Source organism: Xiphophorus maculatus, chromosome 1 (genome assembly GCF_002775205.1).
Source record: "Xiphophorus maculatus strain JP 163 A chromosome 1, X_maculatus-5.0-male, whole genome shotgun sequence".
NCBI classification, from domain to species: Eukaryota; Metazoa; Chordata; class Actinopteri; order Cyprinodontiformes; family Poeciliidae; genus Xiphophorus; species Xiphophorus maculatus.
In genome coordinates, this window is record NC_036443.1 from 238,424 (window position 1) to 260,822 (window position 22,399).

General features: G+C 41.1%; 1 protein-coding gene and 1 long non-coding RNA gene across 9 annotated transcripts in view; one reads left to right on the forward strand and one right to left on the reverse strand.

Moving 5' to 3' along the window:
* The window catches only part of LOC111609308 (protein FAM19A5-like), a 125,292-nt gene extending 109,137 nt beyond the window's left edge, over positions 1-16,155 (reverse strand). Inside the window, exon 1 of one of the 3 annotated variants that reach the window (XR_002753051.1) lies at positions 14,897-16,153. Coding sequence is in view for 2 of the 3 variants with exons in the window: in XM_023336910.1 (XP_023192678.1) it covers positions 14,897-14,993 (97 nt within the window). In the remaining variant the exon portion in view is untranslated. Of the gene's footprint in view, positions 1-14,896 lie in introns of all 3 variants that reach the window. The other 2 variants (XM_023336910.1, XM_023336900.1) reach the window with 2 other exon arrangements.
* On the forward strand, positions 439-12,367 carry LOC111609312. Of its 6 annotated transcripts, none has more exons than XR_002753055.1 (6): positions 439-1,788; positions 1,884-2,229; positions 2,312-2,372; positions 3,209-3,819; positions 8,816-8,955; positions 11,521-12,367. It is a non-coding gene; the product is annotated as an uncharacterized LOC111609312 (long non-coding RNA). The 6 variants fall into 6 exon arrangements; XR_002753059.1 differs by having other exon boundaries at positions 3,209-3,347; positions 3,754-3,819; positions 8,816-12,367; XR_002753058.1 differs by having other exon boundaries at positions 3,209-3,325; positions 3,754-3,819; positions 8,816-12,367.
* Positions 16,156-22,399: the final 6,244 nt, after the last annotated feature.

Consider the following 22,399-nt stretch of genomic DNA (forward strand, 5'->3'; position numbering starts at 1 on the left):
TTTCTCACCAAATAAATTAATATTAAAATAAATATTTTGTTTATCAGTTAGGAAAGACAGTTTATCCCATAAATCACAAATGTTGTCAACAGATGGACAACATTCTATAGTGTCAGTGTTCTTGCTCCGGCCTATTCAAATCATGAAGCACTTTGTCTTTATAGCTACATGTCGTAGAAAAAAACTATTTCCAAGCACTGTTCAGGTAAAATCACTCAATCAGGTTTATTCATGAGTTGTGCACAACTCAGAGAGCTCACAGGACAATCAATAATGAAGCAAGTCTGAAACGGAAAGCTCTGCCAGGCAGAGACAACACATGAGTTTTGTACAGAGGAATAAGGGATCCAAAGCATGGGAATCAGACTGGTTCCCATGCAGCTGGGGAAAAACAACATCCAACCTTGTGCATGTAACCCAAACAGCTTTAACTTGGTGGGAATATACAGAACTTAGAATAAACATATAGCAATACAACTAGCAGGTGGGACCTAGCTGTAATTTTTCCACATCACTACAACAGAAAATTAACAGCACTTCTCTCAGTTGCTTTCAGACATGAAGCTTCAATTAAGTGAAAGCAGCAGCTTCTCCTCTCTGACAGCACTGATGACATGATGTCTCCAGGTGATGCCAGGAAGAAAAAAGTTTTCTGCAGTTGATAATAACTTTGCTCATTACCTGAACAGCATTCGGGACATGCAGCTAAAAATCCCAATTAAACTTCTCAATAAAACCCCAAAAGTTCAGTAAGCTTAAAAAGGTGGAAGAATATTTCATCTTTTTGAAAACAAATGCAATACAAATGCAATGCCCTGCAAAGTATTCACACCCCCTTGAGTTTCTGTAGACATTTTGATGTTACAACTGACAAAATCAATTTCATTAGGATTTTACAGAACACAAAGCTGTAAATAATTATGATGGCCTAGTTAAATACATGTCTTTCCAGATATTTTTATTTAAAAAATCTAAAGTGTTTTTGCATTTAACTCCATTTTAGCTGATACGTTGCTTGTGGAGCCAGTTTTGGTGCAGTTGACCCTCCAACCCAGAACCAAATGTTGTTAACTTTAACACATTTTTTCAGGATGTCCTGCTTTATTTCTATCCATCTTTTCATCAACAATGACCAGCCACGATGTGTCTCATATTACACCAAACATAATGTAACTGATCATTTTTCTTATGGTTCACAGCTTCAGATGTACAATATTTAATATGGTAATAATGACATTTTATTCATACCACACGCTACAAAATGACAATAAAAGAATTAACCAAGGTAACAAATAAAAATAAAAACTCCTAAAATATCAGTAATGTCTTAAGAACAATGCTTTCAGTTCATTTTGATAATCTGCTTCAACCATCTAGGTAAATCATCTAATGTTCTCTAGCAGCAATGCAAAAACACTAAATTAAGTATTTTTCTCTAGTTTAGTGTCAGTATCTTAGAACATTTGGAAAAAAACTAAATCAATTTACAAGAAAATGTTCAACATAATACAGGAACTTTTTTTGAGTCAAAGTTCCTTAAAATTGGTTTAAAAAAACATAGTTTTCATTGGCAGATATTGTTGTGGAGCGGGGTGGTTCCTGGGTTTCTTTGTGGGTTTTGTTTTCTTTTGTTTACTCAACCTTCAGCCACTAGATGGCGTCAGATTCGCCTTCTCTCTGGAGACTGGTGGATTTTCCTCCACACCGGGTTTTCATCATCTCATCAGGCCGAGAGTACAAGAGGAGCGACCTGCCAGTACTTCGTCGCCAGAGTGTTTGCCAGCAATGGTATTTCTGAGCCCCCAGAGCTTGTCTCAGTGTTCCCTCGGAGGTTTTTCCCTCCGAGTGACTTCTCTCGTGTTTTCTTTGTATCTCGCCTTCAGGTGCTCCCTTTCGAGACGCCGTGGATCTCCCAGTGACGATCTAGTCTGGTTTTCCTTCCGGATTCTTTCCCTCGTGACGCCGTGGACAGTACCCACTGGTTGCCCGACTCCCGTCTGCAAAACCTCCCCGTTGGATCTCAAGTCTTCCCTGGTTTGCCTCCGACTGGTAGCCGAACCGCTCCCTTGTCGCCGGCCTGCCTGAATTTACCTGCCAGCTCTCCACCGCTCCTTCACGGAACTACTCGATTATTATCTGCCCAGAACCTGGAACTTGGACTCACAAAGAGATAAAGGAACCCGAACCCACGGACTACTCCTCCCGGACCGAATATTCTCACCCATACAAGTAAGATCTACCCATTTGTTGCTGTTTTCGCTCCCTTTTCCCACCGTCTGTGAACTCACCCATACTCCGTTGTTTCTCATAGAGCTTCGACCGCTCCAAGAGACTTTCCCCCCCTACCCAGACCGATCCCAGCAGATTACTCGGTGCATAAAGAAATAAACTTATTTTTACTGATTCCGTTTCTCCAGTGTGGTGTTCTGTATGTGGGCGAGACAAATAGAAACCAACATGACCGATATAATATCGGACATATATCTTAGTGAAATAGTCTGCCAGTGGAACTAATAATTTTTCATCAATATTAAGGTATTATATTAGAACAAGCTCCTGTATCTTTGTCAGTTTTGTCTTATTTCAAGTAAACTGAGAATATTTGCACTAGAAACCAGATTTAAAAAATACTTTAAGATTTTATTTTTGCAGTGAAACGTTCTCTATCAGACCTGATAAAGGAAAACAAATTGGAAGTCCCTGTTTACATCTGATCAAATTAACTTTTTCTTCTAAGTGATGAACGGAAAATGTTCAGCTGATAGTCTGAAATCTCCTGTAGATCTTCAGAATGGAGAATTCACATATTTCCTCACAGATTCAAGGAAATTTAATTTTAAGAGACGTTTTATTCCAGTAAGTCCAGAACATGGCAGAAAAATTCCCTCCTTTGCTTATTTAAATCTTTTTTTATCATTTCATATGCAACTGAATCTAAAGACAGCATCTCAGCTCGAGATGCTGAGCCAAATGTTGGGAATATTCTAATATTTATAAAAAAAAATTGTTTAATCAGCCTTGGAGTACAATATCATGCTAAATCTGCCATGGTACTGCTTTACACTTCATATTAAAGACAGTGAAAAGAAACCAGTTCTATAAATGTAAATCCATTTAGTGCATACAGACTAATCTCCTACTGCTGCTTTAGTTTTAACTTCAGCATTAAAGACTTAACTTTTCCTTTTAATCTGCTCTAATCTCACAGCTCTGCCTGTTATTAGCGACACAGGATGACCTAACCCACTCGACATACACTTGTCAAGCAGCTGCAGCCAAACGCATCTCATTACCGTAGCACCACTTGATGTGTGCGGCACAGCAGGTATGGTGAAACAGGACTCCAGGTGAGCCTGACATCTGTCAAACATCTGTTTGACTGACCCGGTGCTACATGACGTCCGCTGTGATCTAATGCAGCTCTGCAAATCCAGCAGAGAAAACAGCTTAATGTTGTGAGCTCTGCATGTTTTAAAGGAATCCTTTTTTAAAGTGGCAGTATTATGTATTATGTTACCTTCATTTGTTATAAAACTGCTCTATGTATCAAATATGACTTAAAAGAAATTCAACTTTGTAATTTGACACCTTGAAATTGAGAATCTGCAAATCTCCAGGGATTGTTGGATGGCAAACAACCAGGGAGGGAGAGAGGGAGGGAGGATGGATGGATGGATACTGTCTACCAAACAGGTCACCATCTGCATGATTGACTTCGTTTGACCTTTGTTTGACCTCTGTTTGGCCTTGCAGCTGCTCTGTCCTGCCTGCAGCCAGAGCAGGCTCCTGTATGGAACAGAGGACTTCCATACAGACGCGGTAAGTTTTATATGATCATCTCTTTTGTATGCATGTTAACATCCAGTCAGGCAGCATCGTCCTCCTGAAAAAGCTCGGCATATTCCAATCAGCTCTGTGTTCAGCTTTGACAATCCCCAAAGCTACTTCAAGCACCATCATTATACAGTCACAAGCAACCAGTGGGGTTGCAGAGAAAGAGGAGCAAGCAGCACAACACTGCTGGTAACAGAGATGTGCTCTGGTTGCCCCAAATGTTGGTTCTCCAGCTAGCTGCAGAACTGCTCCATGAATAGTTTCACTTTTCAGGACTTCTAGGTCCTTCTGGTTTAGTTATGTTTGAGAAGTTTATAGGCAACGCTTGTGTGACATTGCCAAGGGCAGCTTTTAAATAGAAAACACCCCAGTACATGCATGCCCTGCTAACAGTGTAATTCAGGTCTGTCCTTTCATTCAGAACATATGAAAGAGGTTGCTTTACATAGATATATTGCCAAACTGCAAAAGTAAATGATAAAAGGCTCTGCAGAAGGAAGCTGCTGAAAATAGACTTGATGTACTTAAAAGTGAAGATGTACTGTAACTTATATAGAAAATGTTTTTGATATTTGTTAAAATTATCATCATGTCTTTGCTTTGTCTTCTTCTAGGAATAACTGCAGAAACAACCAATCAGAGCCTGGAGGAGGGTCTTAGCGCTGTCAATCAATCTCCTGTACGCACTGTTCACCCCTTGCTCTCTGTTACGCTACAGCTAGTTCATCATAACATAGCCTGCCATGAATGCTAACGCTATTTAGCATGGCCACCGATGACAGCGGATACAGTTTCCTGAACCAGTAAGTTGTTTCCCACTGGCCCATTGAGCATGATTGACAGCACTAAGCCCTTTTTCCTGGCTCTGATTGGAGGAGATAGATTTTTTGCAGATTTCATACTATACTGTCACACATATTGACAGTTTTAACAAATATGGAAAAATATTTTTGTAAAAGTTACAGTGCAGCTTTAAGTAGTAATGCGAAAGGCAAAGAACAACTTTGAGATGCAGAGATAAATGTAAATTTCAATCAAAACAATCCCATCTTTAAGCAAACGCAGAGATGGTAGTGAACATCAGACTATTAAGCCCCCATGAGTGCAGCACAGTAACGTCTCTGACAGTGATGTCAGTACTTAGTAACGCGTTACTGACGTCGGACCACTTTTTTCAGTAAAGAGTAATCTAACGAGTTGCTATTTCAAATCTAGTAGTCAGACTACAGTTACTTATTGAAATCAGTCTGCGTTACTGTGCGTTACTATTTTCTTTTGTAATTTAATTGTATTTCCTCTACGTGTCTTGAGGAGTGACCACCGTTTCTATGTGACTGTTATCAATGGGTATACGCTGTATGCAACGCATAGGGGCCCTGCACTAGAGGCTGTTAATTGTTGTGTCCCGCATTGAACCGATACCAGGCACAATTTGTACGGTATTTCTATACATGTCTGATAGACAGACCTGTCACACAGATCTCAACAATAATGACCAAAACATAACACATGATATATTAAGGTCAGCTAAATTGTCATGGCGGGACATTAATAGGACCCCCGGATGCTCGTCACAGTTGCCTAGAGACGGCACTACACAGGTAAGCTGCTCTCAACCTGCATCTTTCTTTTTTTTTTACCCCTCCAGGGGGTCTTTTGTGGGCTCGAGTGTCCCATATGACAGTAGGCTGACAGGAGAGGGGGGAAGACATGCGGCAAATATCGTCGGGTCTGGGAGTCGAACCCTCGACGGCAGCGTCGAGGACTCAAGGCCTCCAAATATGGGTCAAGCTAACCCCTACGCCACCACGGCGCGCCCTCCGCATCTTTTTAAAATGTCCACCGATACTACATTGTCTTTTGAAGCAAAACCTCTGGAAAAAATACAGATGTGAGTGGCCAGACATTTCAGGCTGAACAATTTCAGTGAAGTTAAAAAGGGGTGATTTAAAAAGAGAAGGTGACGGCGATATTCAGTGACGCATGGAGGGATATCTGACAGAACGGGTCAGGAGAGGAACAGTGCAGACCTGTCAGAACCTAGAAGGACCAGACATAAATGTCTCTTCATCCCTCAATCACCTCCTGAGACCAAAAAATCTAGAGGGCAATTTAAAGAACAAATCATAGATTAATGGTAAATAAATATTGTGAAGAGAAACTGTTTATTTTTTCTAAATTAGTTTGCTAGGGCTTTCTGTGTATGAAAAATGTTGATATCTTTTATAAATAGTTTTATGTGGTCAATGTTATTTCACTATTATTTTATTAATGTGGGTTGCCAGTTTAGGTAACCTGACTTCCCATCAAGCTATAAGAATGAAGGAAAACATGTTAACAAAATGCCTCAGACCTGCAGCCCATAGGCGGTTCTAGAGGCTGGCGGAAATGGCTCTTTGGCTCACTTATATATTAAATGATAAGATGGATATTGCCCTAATTTTTGTTACATTCTTTTTTAATTGATCTCTAGGCTGCAATTTATTCACACATATGTACATGCACAAGTCAGATCAGATGCAGTATCCAGTCAGTAACTGTTATCCAACAAGGACATCATTTAAATTAAAGTTTCATTTTTATGTGATTTGACTGTTGTATTTTTTAAACCTACCTAACACAAAATGAATGCTATTCAGTTGTGAGGATGGAGAGAAAGAAGAGAAGATGAATCAGGACAGACAGGTTAAGGCAACAGATTGGTCTAATATTAGGTGTTAGTGAGGGAACAGCTACTTAATCCCAAGCAATATTTTTTAAACATTTTTTTTAAATTGTATTGTATTAAAATTATATTAAGATCTGTAATTTTTACAACTAATATATAATGCTTTTTGACCATATGACTTAGTGGAGAACACCAAAGTCAAGAGGTGAATGAGGTCAGTAATCAGTGATCAGTGGCGCAAAAAATGGGTATGCACTGTATGCAACAAATTTTTTTCTAGTCAGCATTTTATGTACTTAACAGCTGTTGTGTATGAAATGATCAATAACAGAGGAACAGCACTGATTAGGCGCCCCTCCCCTCCTACCAGCCACTCTCCCTTCCCATACAAGTAGCTTGGGTGAGTTTTTTTCTTTTATATTTGAATTGTAGGAATGATCTCGACAACAGGGAGCTAAAGATGGGGCAGCAGAAAAAAACTCCGGAACATAAAACAGAAAATGGAAAGAGGGGGAGGGATAAAGATGTTGGAGAGACAAAGAAAAGTTTTTCAAAGTGGTTGAAAGACAGTAGGTAAGTAATGTCAGTGTATCAAAAAGAGAGTTGTAAATATTCAGATTAGCTTAAGCTAGCCTAAAATGACAGGTGGTTGTTGTTGTCTCCACCCTGTATTGAACCAATACGGGACGCGATTTATTCAGTATTGCTATAAATTTCTGATAGACACACCTATCACACACATCTCAACAATAACTAGGTCTGTCACGATAAATTTTGCTGAGCGATTAATTGTCTCAAAAATTATTGCAATAAAATATAATATTGTTTGAAGACCTGATTTAATGGAAATGACGTAATAAAGCATTCGATTTCCTGCCAAAGATAGATACACTTTATTTTCAAAAGAATACTAAACACTGGAACTGATAAAACAACCAAAAACAAAAATAAAATGGATTCTCAGTCTCCATTAACAAAAAATGTACTTGAATAAAAACTAAACAACATAAAGCCAAAGTGGAAATAAATACTGGATTCAACCAAAAGAGTGCAGATTATGAAGTCTGTATACTATGTTGCCCTTCAGTAATAATTAGATTTAAATAGAGAAGATGGGCACATCGACTACCTGATGCAATAGTTCACACTACACAATTTTTTGCCATGATTTTCCCCTTACAACAATCTTAGAACGTCGGCCCCTCTAAGATTGTCGCTCGCAATTTCATAACCAGCAAAGTCAGCAAAAAGTCTGAAATCAGGGCATGGCTGGAGTGGTTGGCTGACCTACTCAAGAACTGGACAGGCGGTAAAGTGATCACCATCTACAGCCCTTCTGAAAAGTATGACATTATACATTAATTAAAGATGAGTTGTACAAGTTTATGTCATAGAGGAGAAGGGGGAGAGGGGCATGACATGTTTGCATACACCTCAGAAAGTATGTAGTTACACCCCTGGTCTGACATCCAGTTAGTTTTAGTCAGACTCTCCCTGTCCATCATTTTCCAGATGATCCGTCCCACTGTGTCTTTGTTAATGTCAAGTTAATATATTACCTCTGAATTACATCGAGCTTCGTGTTGCGCTCCAGAAAACTGCAAACAACAAGACTAATATGAACAGCGCAATAAACGTGAAAACAGCTACGAATGAATGTGTCCGTAAAGTTGTGCAACTAAACACCATAATATTAAGTGTCACAAATCTGTGCAACAGGACATCTGAATTGTAGAGCAGCAAGAGGAGCGCTGTGAGCACCACTCTGACACCAAACGCAGGGCTGTAACGCACAACTGGGACGCTGGGGCGGGGGGAAGGGGGCCAAAAACCTATTTATAGTTTTCCAGACAATGCTGGAACGCACAAAAACACACACACAAATTACTAAAGATTAAACAATCTCCCCTTCAGTTCAATCATATAAGTGGAGACACATTGTTGATATTAGCATTATAGAATAACTTGTAATTAAGTATTGGAAAAGATCAATGTAATTTTCACAGGTGGTGGAGCATTGTTGTTAGCAGCTGCTGAAAGTAGGGCTGGGCAATGTATCAAGTATACTCAATGTATCGTGATATTTTCAATTTACGATAGTTAAATGGCTATATCGCAATCATCAAGTATAAATTGTCGTTCAAATAATAAACTTTTGGTGTCAAATTCACTGTGAGTATGGTTCACCGACACCCTACGAATGCATCACTAGTCCCTCCCCCTCATAACCTTAAAATTTTCTACCAATCATGCTGCGCAGAGAAACAAATGGCATTTGTGACAAATTTGTGTCATTTGTGTTTTTGGTGACAGCGAGAGTTTGAGGCGAGCCGTGAATGAGACAGTAACTGAAGAGGAATCAGATGAACTAGTCTACTTATGAAGAGAAACGGCGTTGGTCAATAATTTGGCAATGGTTCAGATTTTATATGGAGGATGTCGAACAAAATGAGGTAATTTGCGAAACATGTTTATAAAACTATTGCCACAAAAGATTGTACCACAAATTTATTTCACCACCTATGAGAGTATTCTTTTACATGCCGTTCATAGCCGCGCTGCCGTGGTAGAACTAGTCTGGTAAAGTGAAACCTGGAGACGTAGGTAGGATTCATTTAGTGCTATGCAAAGGGAACAATACCTCAAAACTACTCGTTCATTTTTTTTCTCGCTCTCTGTCGGTTTTACAAAGACAAAGACAAAGACTTGCTGCCATAGCAACTGGCAACAATGCAACTTTATGTATCAGGATTCAGCACCAATAACACTCAAACATTAACCCCACATAGAGCAGAACATTCAGATCTTTACAGTTTTATATTTTTAGGCTTGTTGTGTATTTTGCGATTATTAATAAGTGATTGCTGTAGTTGATTAGTGACCGCTGCTATTAGCCACGCTAAGACAACGGTGGTTGTTTAAATTTTCTAATTTAAACACCTGCTTTACTGATGATCTGTCAGTTTTTGTGTTGGTCGCCGTTTTTATTTATAAGCTGAACCAAAACACATCTTATTCCACAGCACATCTATTTGATAAGTTTGTCAAAGTCAAGCACAACTGACCTTCTTCCCTCTCCCTCGTTATTGTTTTTTTATTAGTTAAAACTTATTTCTGACCTTGTTATCTAGTCTTAGTGTAGACAGTTCATAGCAAAACACTGCATCCCTTTTATATGAGCTTACATTTAAGTCTAGCAGGGAAATGGTGGCAGGAACTTGCGTGGGTGACATGCTGCAAGGAATCTAGTTTAAAATAACATTGGAGCTCATTTAAGAATATTGTGATATATATCTTGTATTGTGATAGCAAAAATATATCAGGATATTTGATTTTCCTCCTATCCCCCAGCCGTAGATGAGAGTAACTAAAAAAGTTACTTTTAATGTAACTAAGTTACGTTTCAAGGAGTAAACAGTAATCCGATCAAACTTACTTTTTCAAAGATAAACTCTGTCTGGTTTGTGGAAAACAGTGGGATTGTGTGAGTCTGTCATCAGTGAAAGCCGATTGTAAAGCTGGAGTGATTCACTTTCAGAATGTAGCAACACAACCTGGAGACATATTTCTTGAAATGCCATTTGTCATTTCCTTCGACAGCTCATGTAGCGCAGCCCGGCAACGGCACAGATTGTTGCAGGATAAATTGGATTATTCAAACAAATCACTGTCACACTGTAATTATGATTTTACAGTGTATGCAAAGCATACACTGTAAAAAAAGGTGTATGTAAAACAGACAATTCAAACCAAGCTGAGCTCAGACATACACACAGCAAACTGAAGAAGGAACAAATTCACTGTTTTACTCTCAAATTATTGTTCTGTTAGCATGTGCTCTGCTGTGTTTAGTAAAAAAAAATATTCCTTTATAGACATGCACTGAAAAAATTACTAGCTGTCCAGATATTCAAAAGTCTAATAATTTTCCCATCAGTGAACTGACTATAACTAAACACTACCAGGTCATGACAACGACAACACTATTTAGTGGAGAAGTTTTTACAGCAAGAAATGAAAATTATTTTCAAACTTGAGGTTCTTTTAAATTTCTTTAGAGAAGCACAGAGTCTAAGATTGAAGCATACTTCCATTATAAAACCCCAAACAGAGAGATTTAAAGAAAGTCTTTAATTCTGAGACTGACTTTTAATTCCAAATAAATAAAAATAATTGCAGACATTTAGAAATCATCTTGCTTAACAATGGGATATGTGATCTTCAGAGGACTACATTCTCTCTACATTTGCTCAAACTTCAGAGGTTGCTGCTGTACTTTGACTGCACCACTGAGCTGGAATGGTGCAGCTCAGTGGTGCACCTTTGAGCTGGTGTCCCAAACTTGACATTGGGAATGTGAAGTTTGACATTCTCAAACTGTCACTGAATAAACCACTGATGCTGAGAGCGACTGACTTGTTATTTATCGAGACCAGTGCAAGCCTAAAATTATGTACAGATGAAAGCAGATCTGCTTTGATTTTCTGTCCTTGCCAACATGACAGATGACCTACGACGATGGTGGAGGCAGAGCAGCCTCCCAACCAGGAATTTACATTGGCTGTGACCTCCGGGTTATTGCAGCTGACAGTGTTTTTATGATAGTGTTTAAAAAGTGATAAAATCCTTAGAAGAAATGTAGTGTTGAGAACAGTTTTACAACTTCACAGATCTGAACCATTGGCAATGGTTCAGATCCTTTGACATTCAAAGGAAGAGTTTAGTCGGATTTAAAGATGGAATGTACATATAATCTTGCCATTAAGATTTGCCAAAGAGCTGAGAATACAAGTGTGATGGCTGCATTTAAATGTGGTAACACTACACACAATATTTTAGACAATCTCACCATACTTCTATATTGTTTCTTTAAATCTAGGATTTAATTTGCAGAATAACTGTTTTTTGTTTAGAATGTAACACATCATAACACTGTGTTCTAGAATAAAAGCACGCATTTTAGTTTACACTGTTATGTTTTGCTTGATTTAACCTTTGTTTGTTTTAATTTACCTCAGTGTCGGCTGCTCCAGTCCTTCAGGGAACAGAGAGGCGGAGAAGGGGTGGAGCAAGCCTACCGAGACTGCAAATTGGTTAATACCACTACTCATCATCAAGAGGGGCGGAATGGGATTTTCCTATGTTGACTTCAGTTAGGTTTTTGTGTGCGTTTGTAGCCGAGTTAATTTTATTTATTTATTATTTTATGAACCTTCCCAAAACATTTTTATTTCTATTTTGTCGAATTAACATGTCTGCTGACATGGCTATTTCTGTTTTGACTGCTTTTATTTTTGGTTCCTAATGTAAATATTGTTTTTGGGGAAACGTTATTAGTGTTGCACAAAGCAATGTTCAGTGACGTAGCTGCAGCAGCCAGGCAGAAGCTGCCTAACTGAGCTGCTGGTAAGACGCGCGCTAAAGCTACCTCTCACTTTTAATAATGTTTATATTGTACAAAATAGTTTTCACAGCTTTTGTTCTGCAAAAATATAATGTTAACTGTGCAAGTGTTTTTAAGACAAACTTTGGTGTTGGTTAAAGTTAATGTATTACGTTTATTAAGTTTGTATAAAGTTTCCCTCCAAAATGTGTTTGTTGGGCCGCAGGACTGTGACGGTGATTGTGTATCATACCTGGTGCTGAGTGTGTTCCACTGTTTTATAGGTATGTAATGGATACACAGATTTATTTTGTGGTTTGATGTTGATTTGTGCAAGATTTTACTTTTCTTTAGTCCATTTGTTGTTAATCTATTAAAAAAAGAAGCTGCCTAACTGAGCTGCTGGACTGTGACGGTGATCGTGTATCATACCTGGTGCTGAGTGTGTTCCACTGTTTTATAGGAATAAAAAAAAAAAACAACGCAGACTACTATTCCTGTGTGATCCTGTTTCACAACCGTTACACGTTCATCCCTTTGTGTCTTCTATGTGGCCTGATCAGCCAGTATTTAAGTTTCCCCTTTGTCTCATTTAGGTAGGCCTGTTTGTTTGAGTCAGTATGAGTTGAATTGTGTTACTTTGACCTCTTTTATGGGCCCAACCTTATCATTTTTCATTATTTTCCCAAGTTTTTGTTTTGGGTTAAATAAAAAACAATTATTTTTTAATTTAAACTTGTGCATGGCTCTCCTTTGACTGCTCGGTCCATCACAACAAGGCTGGAACATATAGAGAATGTCAGCCTTACAATTGCATCCAGAGGATTAACTATCCATTTACTCTGAGACTATATCAATGAGAAAAAAGTTAACCAAATTGATTGAGCAATTTGTACAATAATGTGTTAAGATATTTTTCAGATGGAAAACGTGTCAATAAAACATGGCTGATGTTGGGCTGGCTTCCTCTGAGATGCAAAGAATTGAGAGGAGGATCAGGGATGACTATAAACGTTTGGATAAAAAAAAAGGAAATGATAGGTCACATCGCTGTCTACTTTTGTTTTCAGCAAGCTGACAAAGACGTTGATGTGTGCACTGTCCCTCCTCCATAGTGATAATTATGCAGCCGGCCACTGCTGATTAAAATATCTAATCTGCAAGCTTGGTGTTTAACATCTCCCAACAAGTTCCAGCACTTTAAATCTTCTCTTCCACTGCATGAGATATCACTTCAATCCAAAATAATCTGTCACTGGCAGTAATCAAATACAGTAATGTGCAGGGAAACATCGTTTTGCTTTTTATTCTTTGTCAGAACAAAGGATGTTTTATTCAGCAGCAAAGTGTGGTGTTGACAGATGTAGCCTAAGCTGAAAGCACAAATATAAAACTGTGACAGCAGAAATTAGGGCTTCCTCTGTCTGCAGCAGGAATAATGGGAACGTTGTTCCAATATTAAAATATGATCCACTGTAACAAAGAGTATGATGGGAAAAGTCTGTAACAACATTAAAACCTTGGAGCTACTGAGAATTACACTAATCCTTCCTTCCTCGGTCGAACACCAATTTTCAGTTTTCACATATTTATTGTGTTCCAATGACTAAAACATAACAGAAAAATATGTACAGCAGCTTTTTAAATTTTTTTATTATTCTTAAAGTGTAGTTTTTGAAATGTAGCTAAAAATTCAAGAACATTAACCCATTTTACATGTCAAGGCATCTAATTATTCAAACAATTTTTGTTATTTCATTAAACCAAATGTTAGGCTTTCTAATTATTTTAATATCAAAGGGTTTTGTTAATAACTTTAAAACACAAAACAATTTTTACCAAAGCTAACGTTAGCCTTTTACCTGATAATAGCTAATGCGTTAAGCTAGTGCTAGCCATATTTTAGAAAGCTAACTGCTGTACATTCACGCTTTGAGCAGAGCAATGTTCATACAGCCAATATAGAAAGGCATTATTTCATTTACCGTTGAATAATATTGAAGTGATAACAGTATGGAATTTTCTATCTAAATAATTATGAGATTATCTTTTTGTTTTTTTTTATTATTATTTAATTTTTTTGTTATAATTTATTATTATTATGCAGTTTCAATAAATAATAATCACTCCCATGGCATCAGTCCATATTTGCCTCAGGACTTTGCAAAATAACTAAAATCATGTTGTTTTTAACTGTACAAGCTACAGATCCCCAGTCTTCATCGCAATATTGTTTTTTGCAATACTGCAATCTCAAAGGATTGCATGCAATATTTGCTAGGCTACCTTGAATCCTGTCTATTTAAACTCTGATTACCAATAATATGTTTGCTGAACTTGCAGTTAGTTTCTGTCCACAATTGATCTTGACTTTAGTGACAGATGCAAATGTTCAGAGCCAGCGGTGACATTGTGGTGTTGGAAAAGAAACATTTTTAAAGAAACTGAGCACAACTGCAACCGCCAAAACAAAATTTAATAACATAAATAGCTCTATTTTCACCCAGCAGTGTTAAGAACCTTTATCTAATTTCCATGAAACTCGGAAAGTGCAACAGAGTTCATGTTGTTTATGTGCTAATATATATCAATGGTAGGTGTTTTTAGTTCTGATGCATTTAAAGAACAGGGAAAAAATCAGACGTTTTAGAGCTGATCAGAGCCGATCAATTGAAAATCGGCTGTTTAGTTTATCTCTATTATCTTTTAAATTTCAAACTAAAAGTTACCACTTTCACTGTCAAGCATTTCATCCTAACAAACTGTGGAGACTCTACAGTTACGTTGCAATAGTTAGATAACTATATTTAAAAGATATCATTCAAAGGAGAGCATAAATAAAGTGATGATGTGTTACAGATCGCTACAGGCTGATTTACTTGGACTGGACGGTTTTTTGTCTCAGATAAAAGGACCTGACCACACCGTGCAGCTGCAACCCGGTCAGTCCGTACAGACGTTGTTGCTGCTGCTGGCAAAGTAGTTTAGAGGCTGACTGGAAGCGCCCTTACCTTCTCTGAGCAAGTGCGAGTAGATGATCCAGAGGAGAAGTAGGCAGCAGAGCGACGCCCCTCCACCTGCGGACAGCGTCTTGGCCGCAGACTGCATTCTAGCCTGTCAGCCACTTCGGATTTATCCAAACTTTAAACGCCTGTAAGCGCTTCTCAGATGCCGATTATCCAGTGGCGTCCCCAAAGCCTGACGTAGGCATCCATTTTGAGGGTATAATGGACGAGGGACTGATAATAATCCCCCCTTGCTTTTTTTTATTAATAATAATAATAATAAATTCCCTCCGTCAGCCGCATATCCATCCAGGCTGCGCAAACAAGCGACAATGTTCCCGGATCTGGCCAAGTTTTGCGCAGCTGCGGCGCCAGAAGCCTGGATTCACTACAGAAAATGTTTTAAAAATTTAAAAGTGTGTGGATGAAGAGAGGGTGGGCAGTAGCAGAACCCCCCTCGCAGTTTTTATTCCTCGCAAAGAGATGCGGATGATTGTAGTAAATTCAGCCGCCCAGCACCCCATGAATGCCGCTGTCACTTCTGCTCTTCGTCCTCCGAGCTGCGCACTCCTCTTATTGTTATTCTAGGCCAACTTCTGAATCCGCGTCTGGTTCTACACGGAGAGGCGCGCGTGAAGCCGGGCGGACATGACGAACATACCAAACAGCAACGGAAACTTGTCAGAAAACGGGACACTCCGGTGCGCCATCTCTAAACTCCCCCCTTAAAATGAGAACAATCCGAAATGAGATCACTGAAACGCGGCCAAAAGCCGCAAGTGCGTCATTGCGTGGCCGCATGCACATCGGCGCAGTGAAATGTCGCGTCAAAATGGAAAAAAGAAAAAGAAAATTTACATTAAAGAAGAAGAGGAGCAGTGAGGGTCTCACGCAGCTCACCCCCTGTGGATAAAACGCGCTGGTTCCAGGGGGTGCGGTGAAGTTGGGAGCTCTTGTCACCTGTATGAGCCTTTCTGTAGAAATCTGTGGAAATTTCCCAGCGATGAAGACTCGTTGCTTTGATTTCTATGATAACAAAGCGCCTCGCAGTCAAGCTGGTTGTCTCATTCTATTCCGTGCTGCTGCATTAACATGCAGGCAGGGTTGAGGAAGAAGAGGAAGCGTTGGGTCTTTGCTGCTGCACCCTGAGTTGAGTTCCAGTGCGTCCAAATGATCCGTCTCCCACCCTATCAGACAGTGCCCTCCGTTCTTGCTCTAAAATAAACTACAGATCTACTAGGCAGTAAATTCAAAACTTGACAAGTGTCTTTGCTTGTTTAGACTCCTGAAGATCTTTGCAGGAGCACCGCTGGGGAAGTGAAAGGAAGGGTTGGCCCCCTTTTCCCCTATTTTACAACAGCTTTAAGAGACAGAGTGGAGAGGAAAATGCCATGAGTTACGTTTAATTTATTCGACCCGATGTAAAATGACCAGGAGGAAAACGCTGACATTTCTTGTCCCATCTTCACCTCCCAATGTGCCAGTTCTTCGCTAAGAACTGTAAAGAGAGAAGTACCAAACCGAAATAGATGGCTGTTAATATTAATTCAACATTTGGAAGCGTGATCAGCAACTTCCTTCACTTCCTCTGCTACCATTGCTAAAACTACAGGCAGACTACAATCTGGAGCAGAAGATTAACGTCATTGTTCACAACTTCTCCTGTTCACCGATTGGTCCGGTTGAAATTCTACCTAAGGCAATCCACTTCAATGGGAGAAATCCCAGACAGAGCACTGAAGAGAGATGAGAATCGAGCAGAACTGCAGAGGAAGGCGATGGCCAGACTGGGTCTGCAGCCTAGCCATGCCCAGGACAATCAAAATCTGACCAAAGATTTATTCATGCTTTCGCTGATCAGTGGGCCATTCATTCCCAGCCTCACCTCATATATTTACTACAGCATGAGAAACTTACCTGAGCTTTACAATACACAAAGACTTGTTGCCATAGCAACTGGCAACAACACAACTTTATGTATCAGGATTCAGCACCAATAACAGTCAAACATTAACCCCACATAGAGCAGAACATTCAGTTCATTACAGTTTTATATTTTTAGGCTTGTTGTGTATTTTGAGATTATTAATAAGTGATTGCTGTGGTAAATTAGCCACCGCTGCTATTAGCCACGCTAACCCAGCGGTGGTTGTTTAAATTTTCTAATTTAAACACCTGCTTTACTGATGATCTGTCAGTTTTTGTGTTGGTCGCCGTTTTTATTTATAAGCTGAACCAAAACACATCTTATTCCACAGCACATCTATTTGATAAGTTTGTCAAAGTCAAGCACAACTGACCTTCTTCCCTCTCCCTCGTTGTTGTTTTTTTCTTAGTTAAAACTTATTTCTGACCTTGTTATCTAGTCTTAGTGTAGACAGTTCATAGCAAAACACTGCATCCTTTTTTATACGAGCTTACATTTAGTCTAGCAGGGAAATGGGGGCGGGAACTTGCGTGGGTGACATGCTGCAAGGAGTCTAATTTAAAATAACATTGAAGCTCATTTAAGAATATTGTAATATATATCGTGTATTGTAATAGCAAAAATATATCAGGATATTTGATTTTCCTCATGTCCCCCAGCCATAAAGAGGAGTGGTGTGTTTACATATGCTAGCTGAGTTTACACTCTGCTAACGTTTCTGGTCTCCTGCGTATAGAGTTCTCTTCTCTTCATGATCCTGTGGCTGAAGCTGCCATGGTTTTGCTTAAATACCTGGCCTACATGCATGACTGCCCTTTAATCCAGACAAAGGTTTAAAGGTTTTATTGAACAATGAGAATGTGCTTAATGAAGTAGCGGTTTCTTTAATGTCACAGAGTGGAGTTACTCTTCTGTTTTAGGACCTGAAGGACTTGTTGTAATTAATCAAACTAGTATGTCTTATTGCAGAAAATGCCATGGAACCTCAAGAACACTGGAGCTACATATGAAGACAATGATCTAAAGATCACAAGCAAGACCTGTTCTGAGAAAAAAAAACAAGCTAAAATCAGACAGAGTTCCAAATGAAACTGAGTTGCTGTTGCTGGTTGGACACAAAACCCCTGAAATTTGTCTGATGTAAAACAATTCTACAAAGGTAGTCATAGCAATGTAAGAAATGTATTGTTAATTATTGCAAATGCTTGGTGGCACCTGTTTTAAGTGAACAAAGATGTTCCTAGTATCATTAACATAACTAGCTAGCAAGAATATTATTATGCAGCATCCTTTTGCCATCTAACAGTGCTTTAATTAATTGTTGAGGTTGTTGTTTAGTTTAAAATGGCGGTCTGTGAAGAAAGACAAGGTTTCTTCCACATTGACCAATGTACCAATGTATGGTTAAAAAATAAAAAAAACTTACCAACTTCAGTCCCAACAGCAAAAATGCAGCAGTCAAATGGTTAAAAGAAATAACCAAGTAGTTTTTTGAGTGCAGTGCCCAAATGATCCAATGTCTAGGTGCACTTGCTTCACTATCTGCTAGACAAAAAGAAGCAAAGCGCAGAAGAGGCTCGTATCTCTTGAGAGAGTGCTAAAGCTCTCTGGCTGCATAAAGACCAAAACTATAACTCACTAACCCTCATGCTAGCATTCCCCAGATTCCTTGACCAGTGAATGTGCACTTTATTAGCAGATGTAGAGATCCCCCGTGTGTGCTTCTGTGCTGTCAGCTTTTCCCTCAATGTCTTTTATGATGACGTATCGGTTGGGGCCAAGGTCTGTCACATCAGTTTAGCACCACATGAAAAATTACTGAGGGCCCTCTCTCTGTAAAGATGGTGCATTGTACTTTGCTGGAAAAATACAGGAAAACTTTTTCAGGGTGTTTTTTCACCTGCAGGTCTTGGTGTTATTTAGAGCGCCTAATATTTGTGCATTATGGAAAACAAACTGCAGCAGCTTTACTTGGCGTACAGGGTGGTGTCACTAGAGGGAGAGTTCGGCTGCTGGGGGAAGGGTTTGCTTTTCTGCAGCTGGGCTCAGCCAGCGATCCAGGTTGGAAACCATGTTTCAGTGTGTCTGAGTGAACTCCCAGCATGGGCTGCCATGTAATTAGTAATAATCCATCACTGTGACTGACAGGCTCACAGAAACTGTCACTTTTTCTGATGCATCATTTTTATTTTTCAGGGTTTTTGCTAATTCACACACTTGCTTTTAATTGTTTTCATACAAATGTGAACTATACTAATAGTACTGTTTAATACATTAAAGTGACAGAGTTCAATTAAAAATAACAGATTTCAGGGATTTTATTCGGGTTTATTCATAAATTGCAGTTTAAATGCATTTAATGTATTTTATGCTTCCCCTAATAAATAAATTGTTTGATCTAATTTAAAATAACATTGAATGATAAGTACAAAAGCTTGGTCAACTTATGGGTGTGTAAAGCTGTAAAATATTTACAATTAGCTCCAACTAAACCACAATGATACCAATGTTGTAAGTGAAGCCAGAATTAATAGAGCACAGTACGTCAAATAAAAAAGGGTTCTTTATTCTTAAAAACAACTTTCTCTGGAGCATGCCGTGGTGGCGGAGGGGTTAGCGCGACCCACATTCAGAGGCAATGTGGCCTCGACGTGGCTGTCGCAGGTTCGACTCCCGGATCCGACGACGTTTACCGCATGTCTTCACCCCTCTCCTTCCCCCTTTCCCGTCAGCCCACTAGAGCCCACAAAAAAACCCTTGGGGGTGATTAAAAAAAAAAAAAACTTTCTCTGAGTTGTAAAAACAAAAAAAAGCTCAAGATATGGAGCAAAAATAGTTTTTTGTTACATGAATGGTTCCTATAATAGTAGTCTAAAGCTCCTAAGCAACAGCTTCCACTAACTGGCACATTAACAGCAGTATTAGCATTCAATCGCATTTCTGATACACAACTTCATGAAAAACAAGAACAACATCAATTAGGTGAAATAAATGCAAGGCACAATTTACAAAAAATACATCACAAGTACCAATTTTTCACCTGGTTAAATAAATATAATTAGTTCACACTGTAAGCTAAGAAAAACTTTAATGAACGCTTTATCCATCCATCCATTTTCTACCACTTTATCCAGGGTCAGGTCGCAGGGTTAGCAGCTTCAGAAGGGAGGCCCAGACTTCCCTCGCCTCAGCCACTTGTTCCAGCTCTTCCGGGGAATCCCCAGGCGTTCCCAGGCCAGCCGAGAAATATAGTACCTCCAGCGTGTCCTGGGTCTTCCCCGGGACTTCCTCCCGGTGGGACGTGCCCGGAACACCTCACCAGGGAGGCGTCCAGCAGGCATCCTGACCAGATGCCAGAGCCACCTCAACTGGCTCCTCTCGATGCGAAGGAGCAGCGGCTCTACTCTGAGTCCCTCCCGAATGACCGAGCTTCTCACCCTATCACTAAGGGAGAGCCCAGACACCCTAATAAGAAAACCCATATCGGCCACTTGTATTCGGGATCTCGTTCTTTCGGTCATGACCCAAAGCTCATGATCATAGATGAGGGTGGGAACGTAGATCGACCGGTAAATCGAGAGCTTCGCTTTTTGGCTCAGCTCTCTCTTCACCACGACGGACCGGTACAGCACCTGCTTGACGGCAGACTCTGTGCCAATCCGCCTGTCGATCTCCCGCTCCCTTCTTCCCCCATTCGTGAACAAGATCCCGAGATACTTGAACTCCTCCACTTGGGGCAGGACACCCCCCCTGACCCTGAGAAGGCACTCTACCCTTTTCCATCTCAAGACCATGGCCTCGGATTTGGAGGCACCGATCCTCATCCCGGCCGCTTCACTCTCAGCTGCGAACCGCTCCAGCAAGAGCTGCAGATCATGACCTGATGAAGCCAGAAGGACCACATCGTCTGCAAAAAGCAGAGATGAGATCCTAAGGCCACCAAATCGGATCCCCTCAACACCTTGGCTGCGCCTAGAAATTCTGTCCATGAAAGTGATGAACAGAATCAGTGACAAAGGTCAGCCCTGGCGGAGTCCAACTCTCACTGCAAACGAGCCCGACTTACTGCCGGCAAAGCGGACCAGACTCTGACTCCGGTCATACAGGGACCTGACAGCCTGTATCAAAGGGCCCAGTACCCCATACTCTCGGAGAACCCTCCACAGGGCTCCCCGAGGGACACGGTCGAACGCCTTCTCCAAGTCCACAAAACACATGTAGACTGTGTTGGGTGAACTCCCATGCACCCTCCAGGACCCTGCTGAGGGTGTAGAGTTGGTCCGATGTTCCACGACCAGGACGAAAACCACACTGCTCTTCCTGAGTCTGAGGTTCGACTATCCGACGGACCCTCCTCTCCAGGACCCCTGAATAGACTTTGCCAGGGAGGCTTAAGAGTGTGACCCCTCTATAATTGGAGTACACCCTCCAGTCCCCCGTTTTGAACAGGGGGACCACCACCCCAGTCTGCCAATCCAGGGGAACTGCCCCCGATGTCCATGCGATATTGCAGAGTCGCGTCAGCCAACACAACCCTACAACATCCAGGGCCTTAAGGAACTCCGGGCGGATCTCATCCACCCCCGGAGCCTTGCCACCGAGGAGCTTTTTAACCACCTCGGTGACCTCGTCCCCAGAGATTGGAGAGCCCAACCCAGAGTCCCCAGGCTCAGCTTCCCCAATGGAAGGCATATTGGTGGGATTGAGGAGGTCTTCGAAGTACTCTGCCCACGGCCCACAACATCCCGAGTAGAGGTCAGCAGCACACCATCCAACAGTGTTGGTGCTGCACTGCTTCCCCCCCCCCCCCCCCCCCCCCCCAGACGCCATCCGGCGTCTGGTCCACCAGACGCCGGATGGTGGACCAGAATCGCCTCGAAGCCGTACGGAAGCCTTTCTCCATGGCCTCTCCAAACTCCTCCCACGCCTGAGTTTTTGCCTCAGCAACCACCCGAGCCGCATGCCGCTTCGCCCGCCAGTACCCATCAGCTGCTTCCAGAGTCCCAGGACTCCTTCTTCAGCCTGACGGCATCCCTCACCGAAGGTGTCCACCAACGGGTTCGAGGGTTGCCGCCGCGACAGGCACCGACAACATTGCGGCCACAACTCCGATCGGCCGCCTCGACAATGGAGGCACGGAACATGGTCCACTCAGACTCCATGTCCCCCACCTCCCCCGGGAAGTGTTCAAAGTTTTGCCGGAGATGGGAGTTAAAGCTCCGTCTCACAGGGGATTCCGCCAGACATTCCCAGCAGACCCTCACAACATGTTTGGGCCTGCCAGGTCTGACCGGCTTCCTCCCCCACCACCGGAGCCAACTCACCACCAGGTAGTGGTCAGTGGACAGCTCCGCACCTCTCTTCACCCGAGTGTCCAAGACATACGACCGCAGATCCGATGAAACGATGACAAAGTCGATCCTCGAACTGCGGCCTAGGGTGTCCTGGTGCCAAGTGCACATATGGACACCCTTATGCTTGAACATGGTGTTCGTTATGGACAATCCATGACGAGCACAGAAGTCCAACAACAGAACACCCCTCGAGTTCAGATCGGGCGGGCCGTTCATCTCAACCACGCC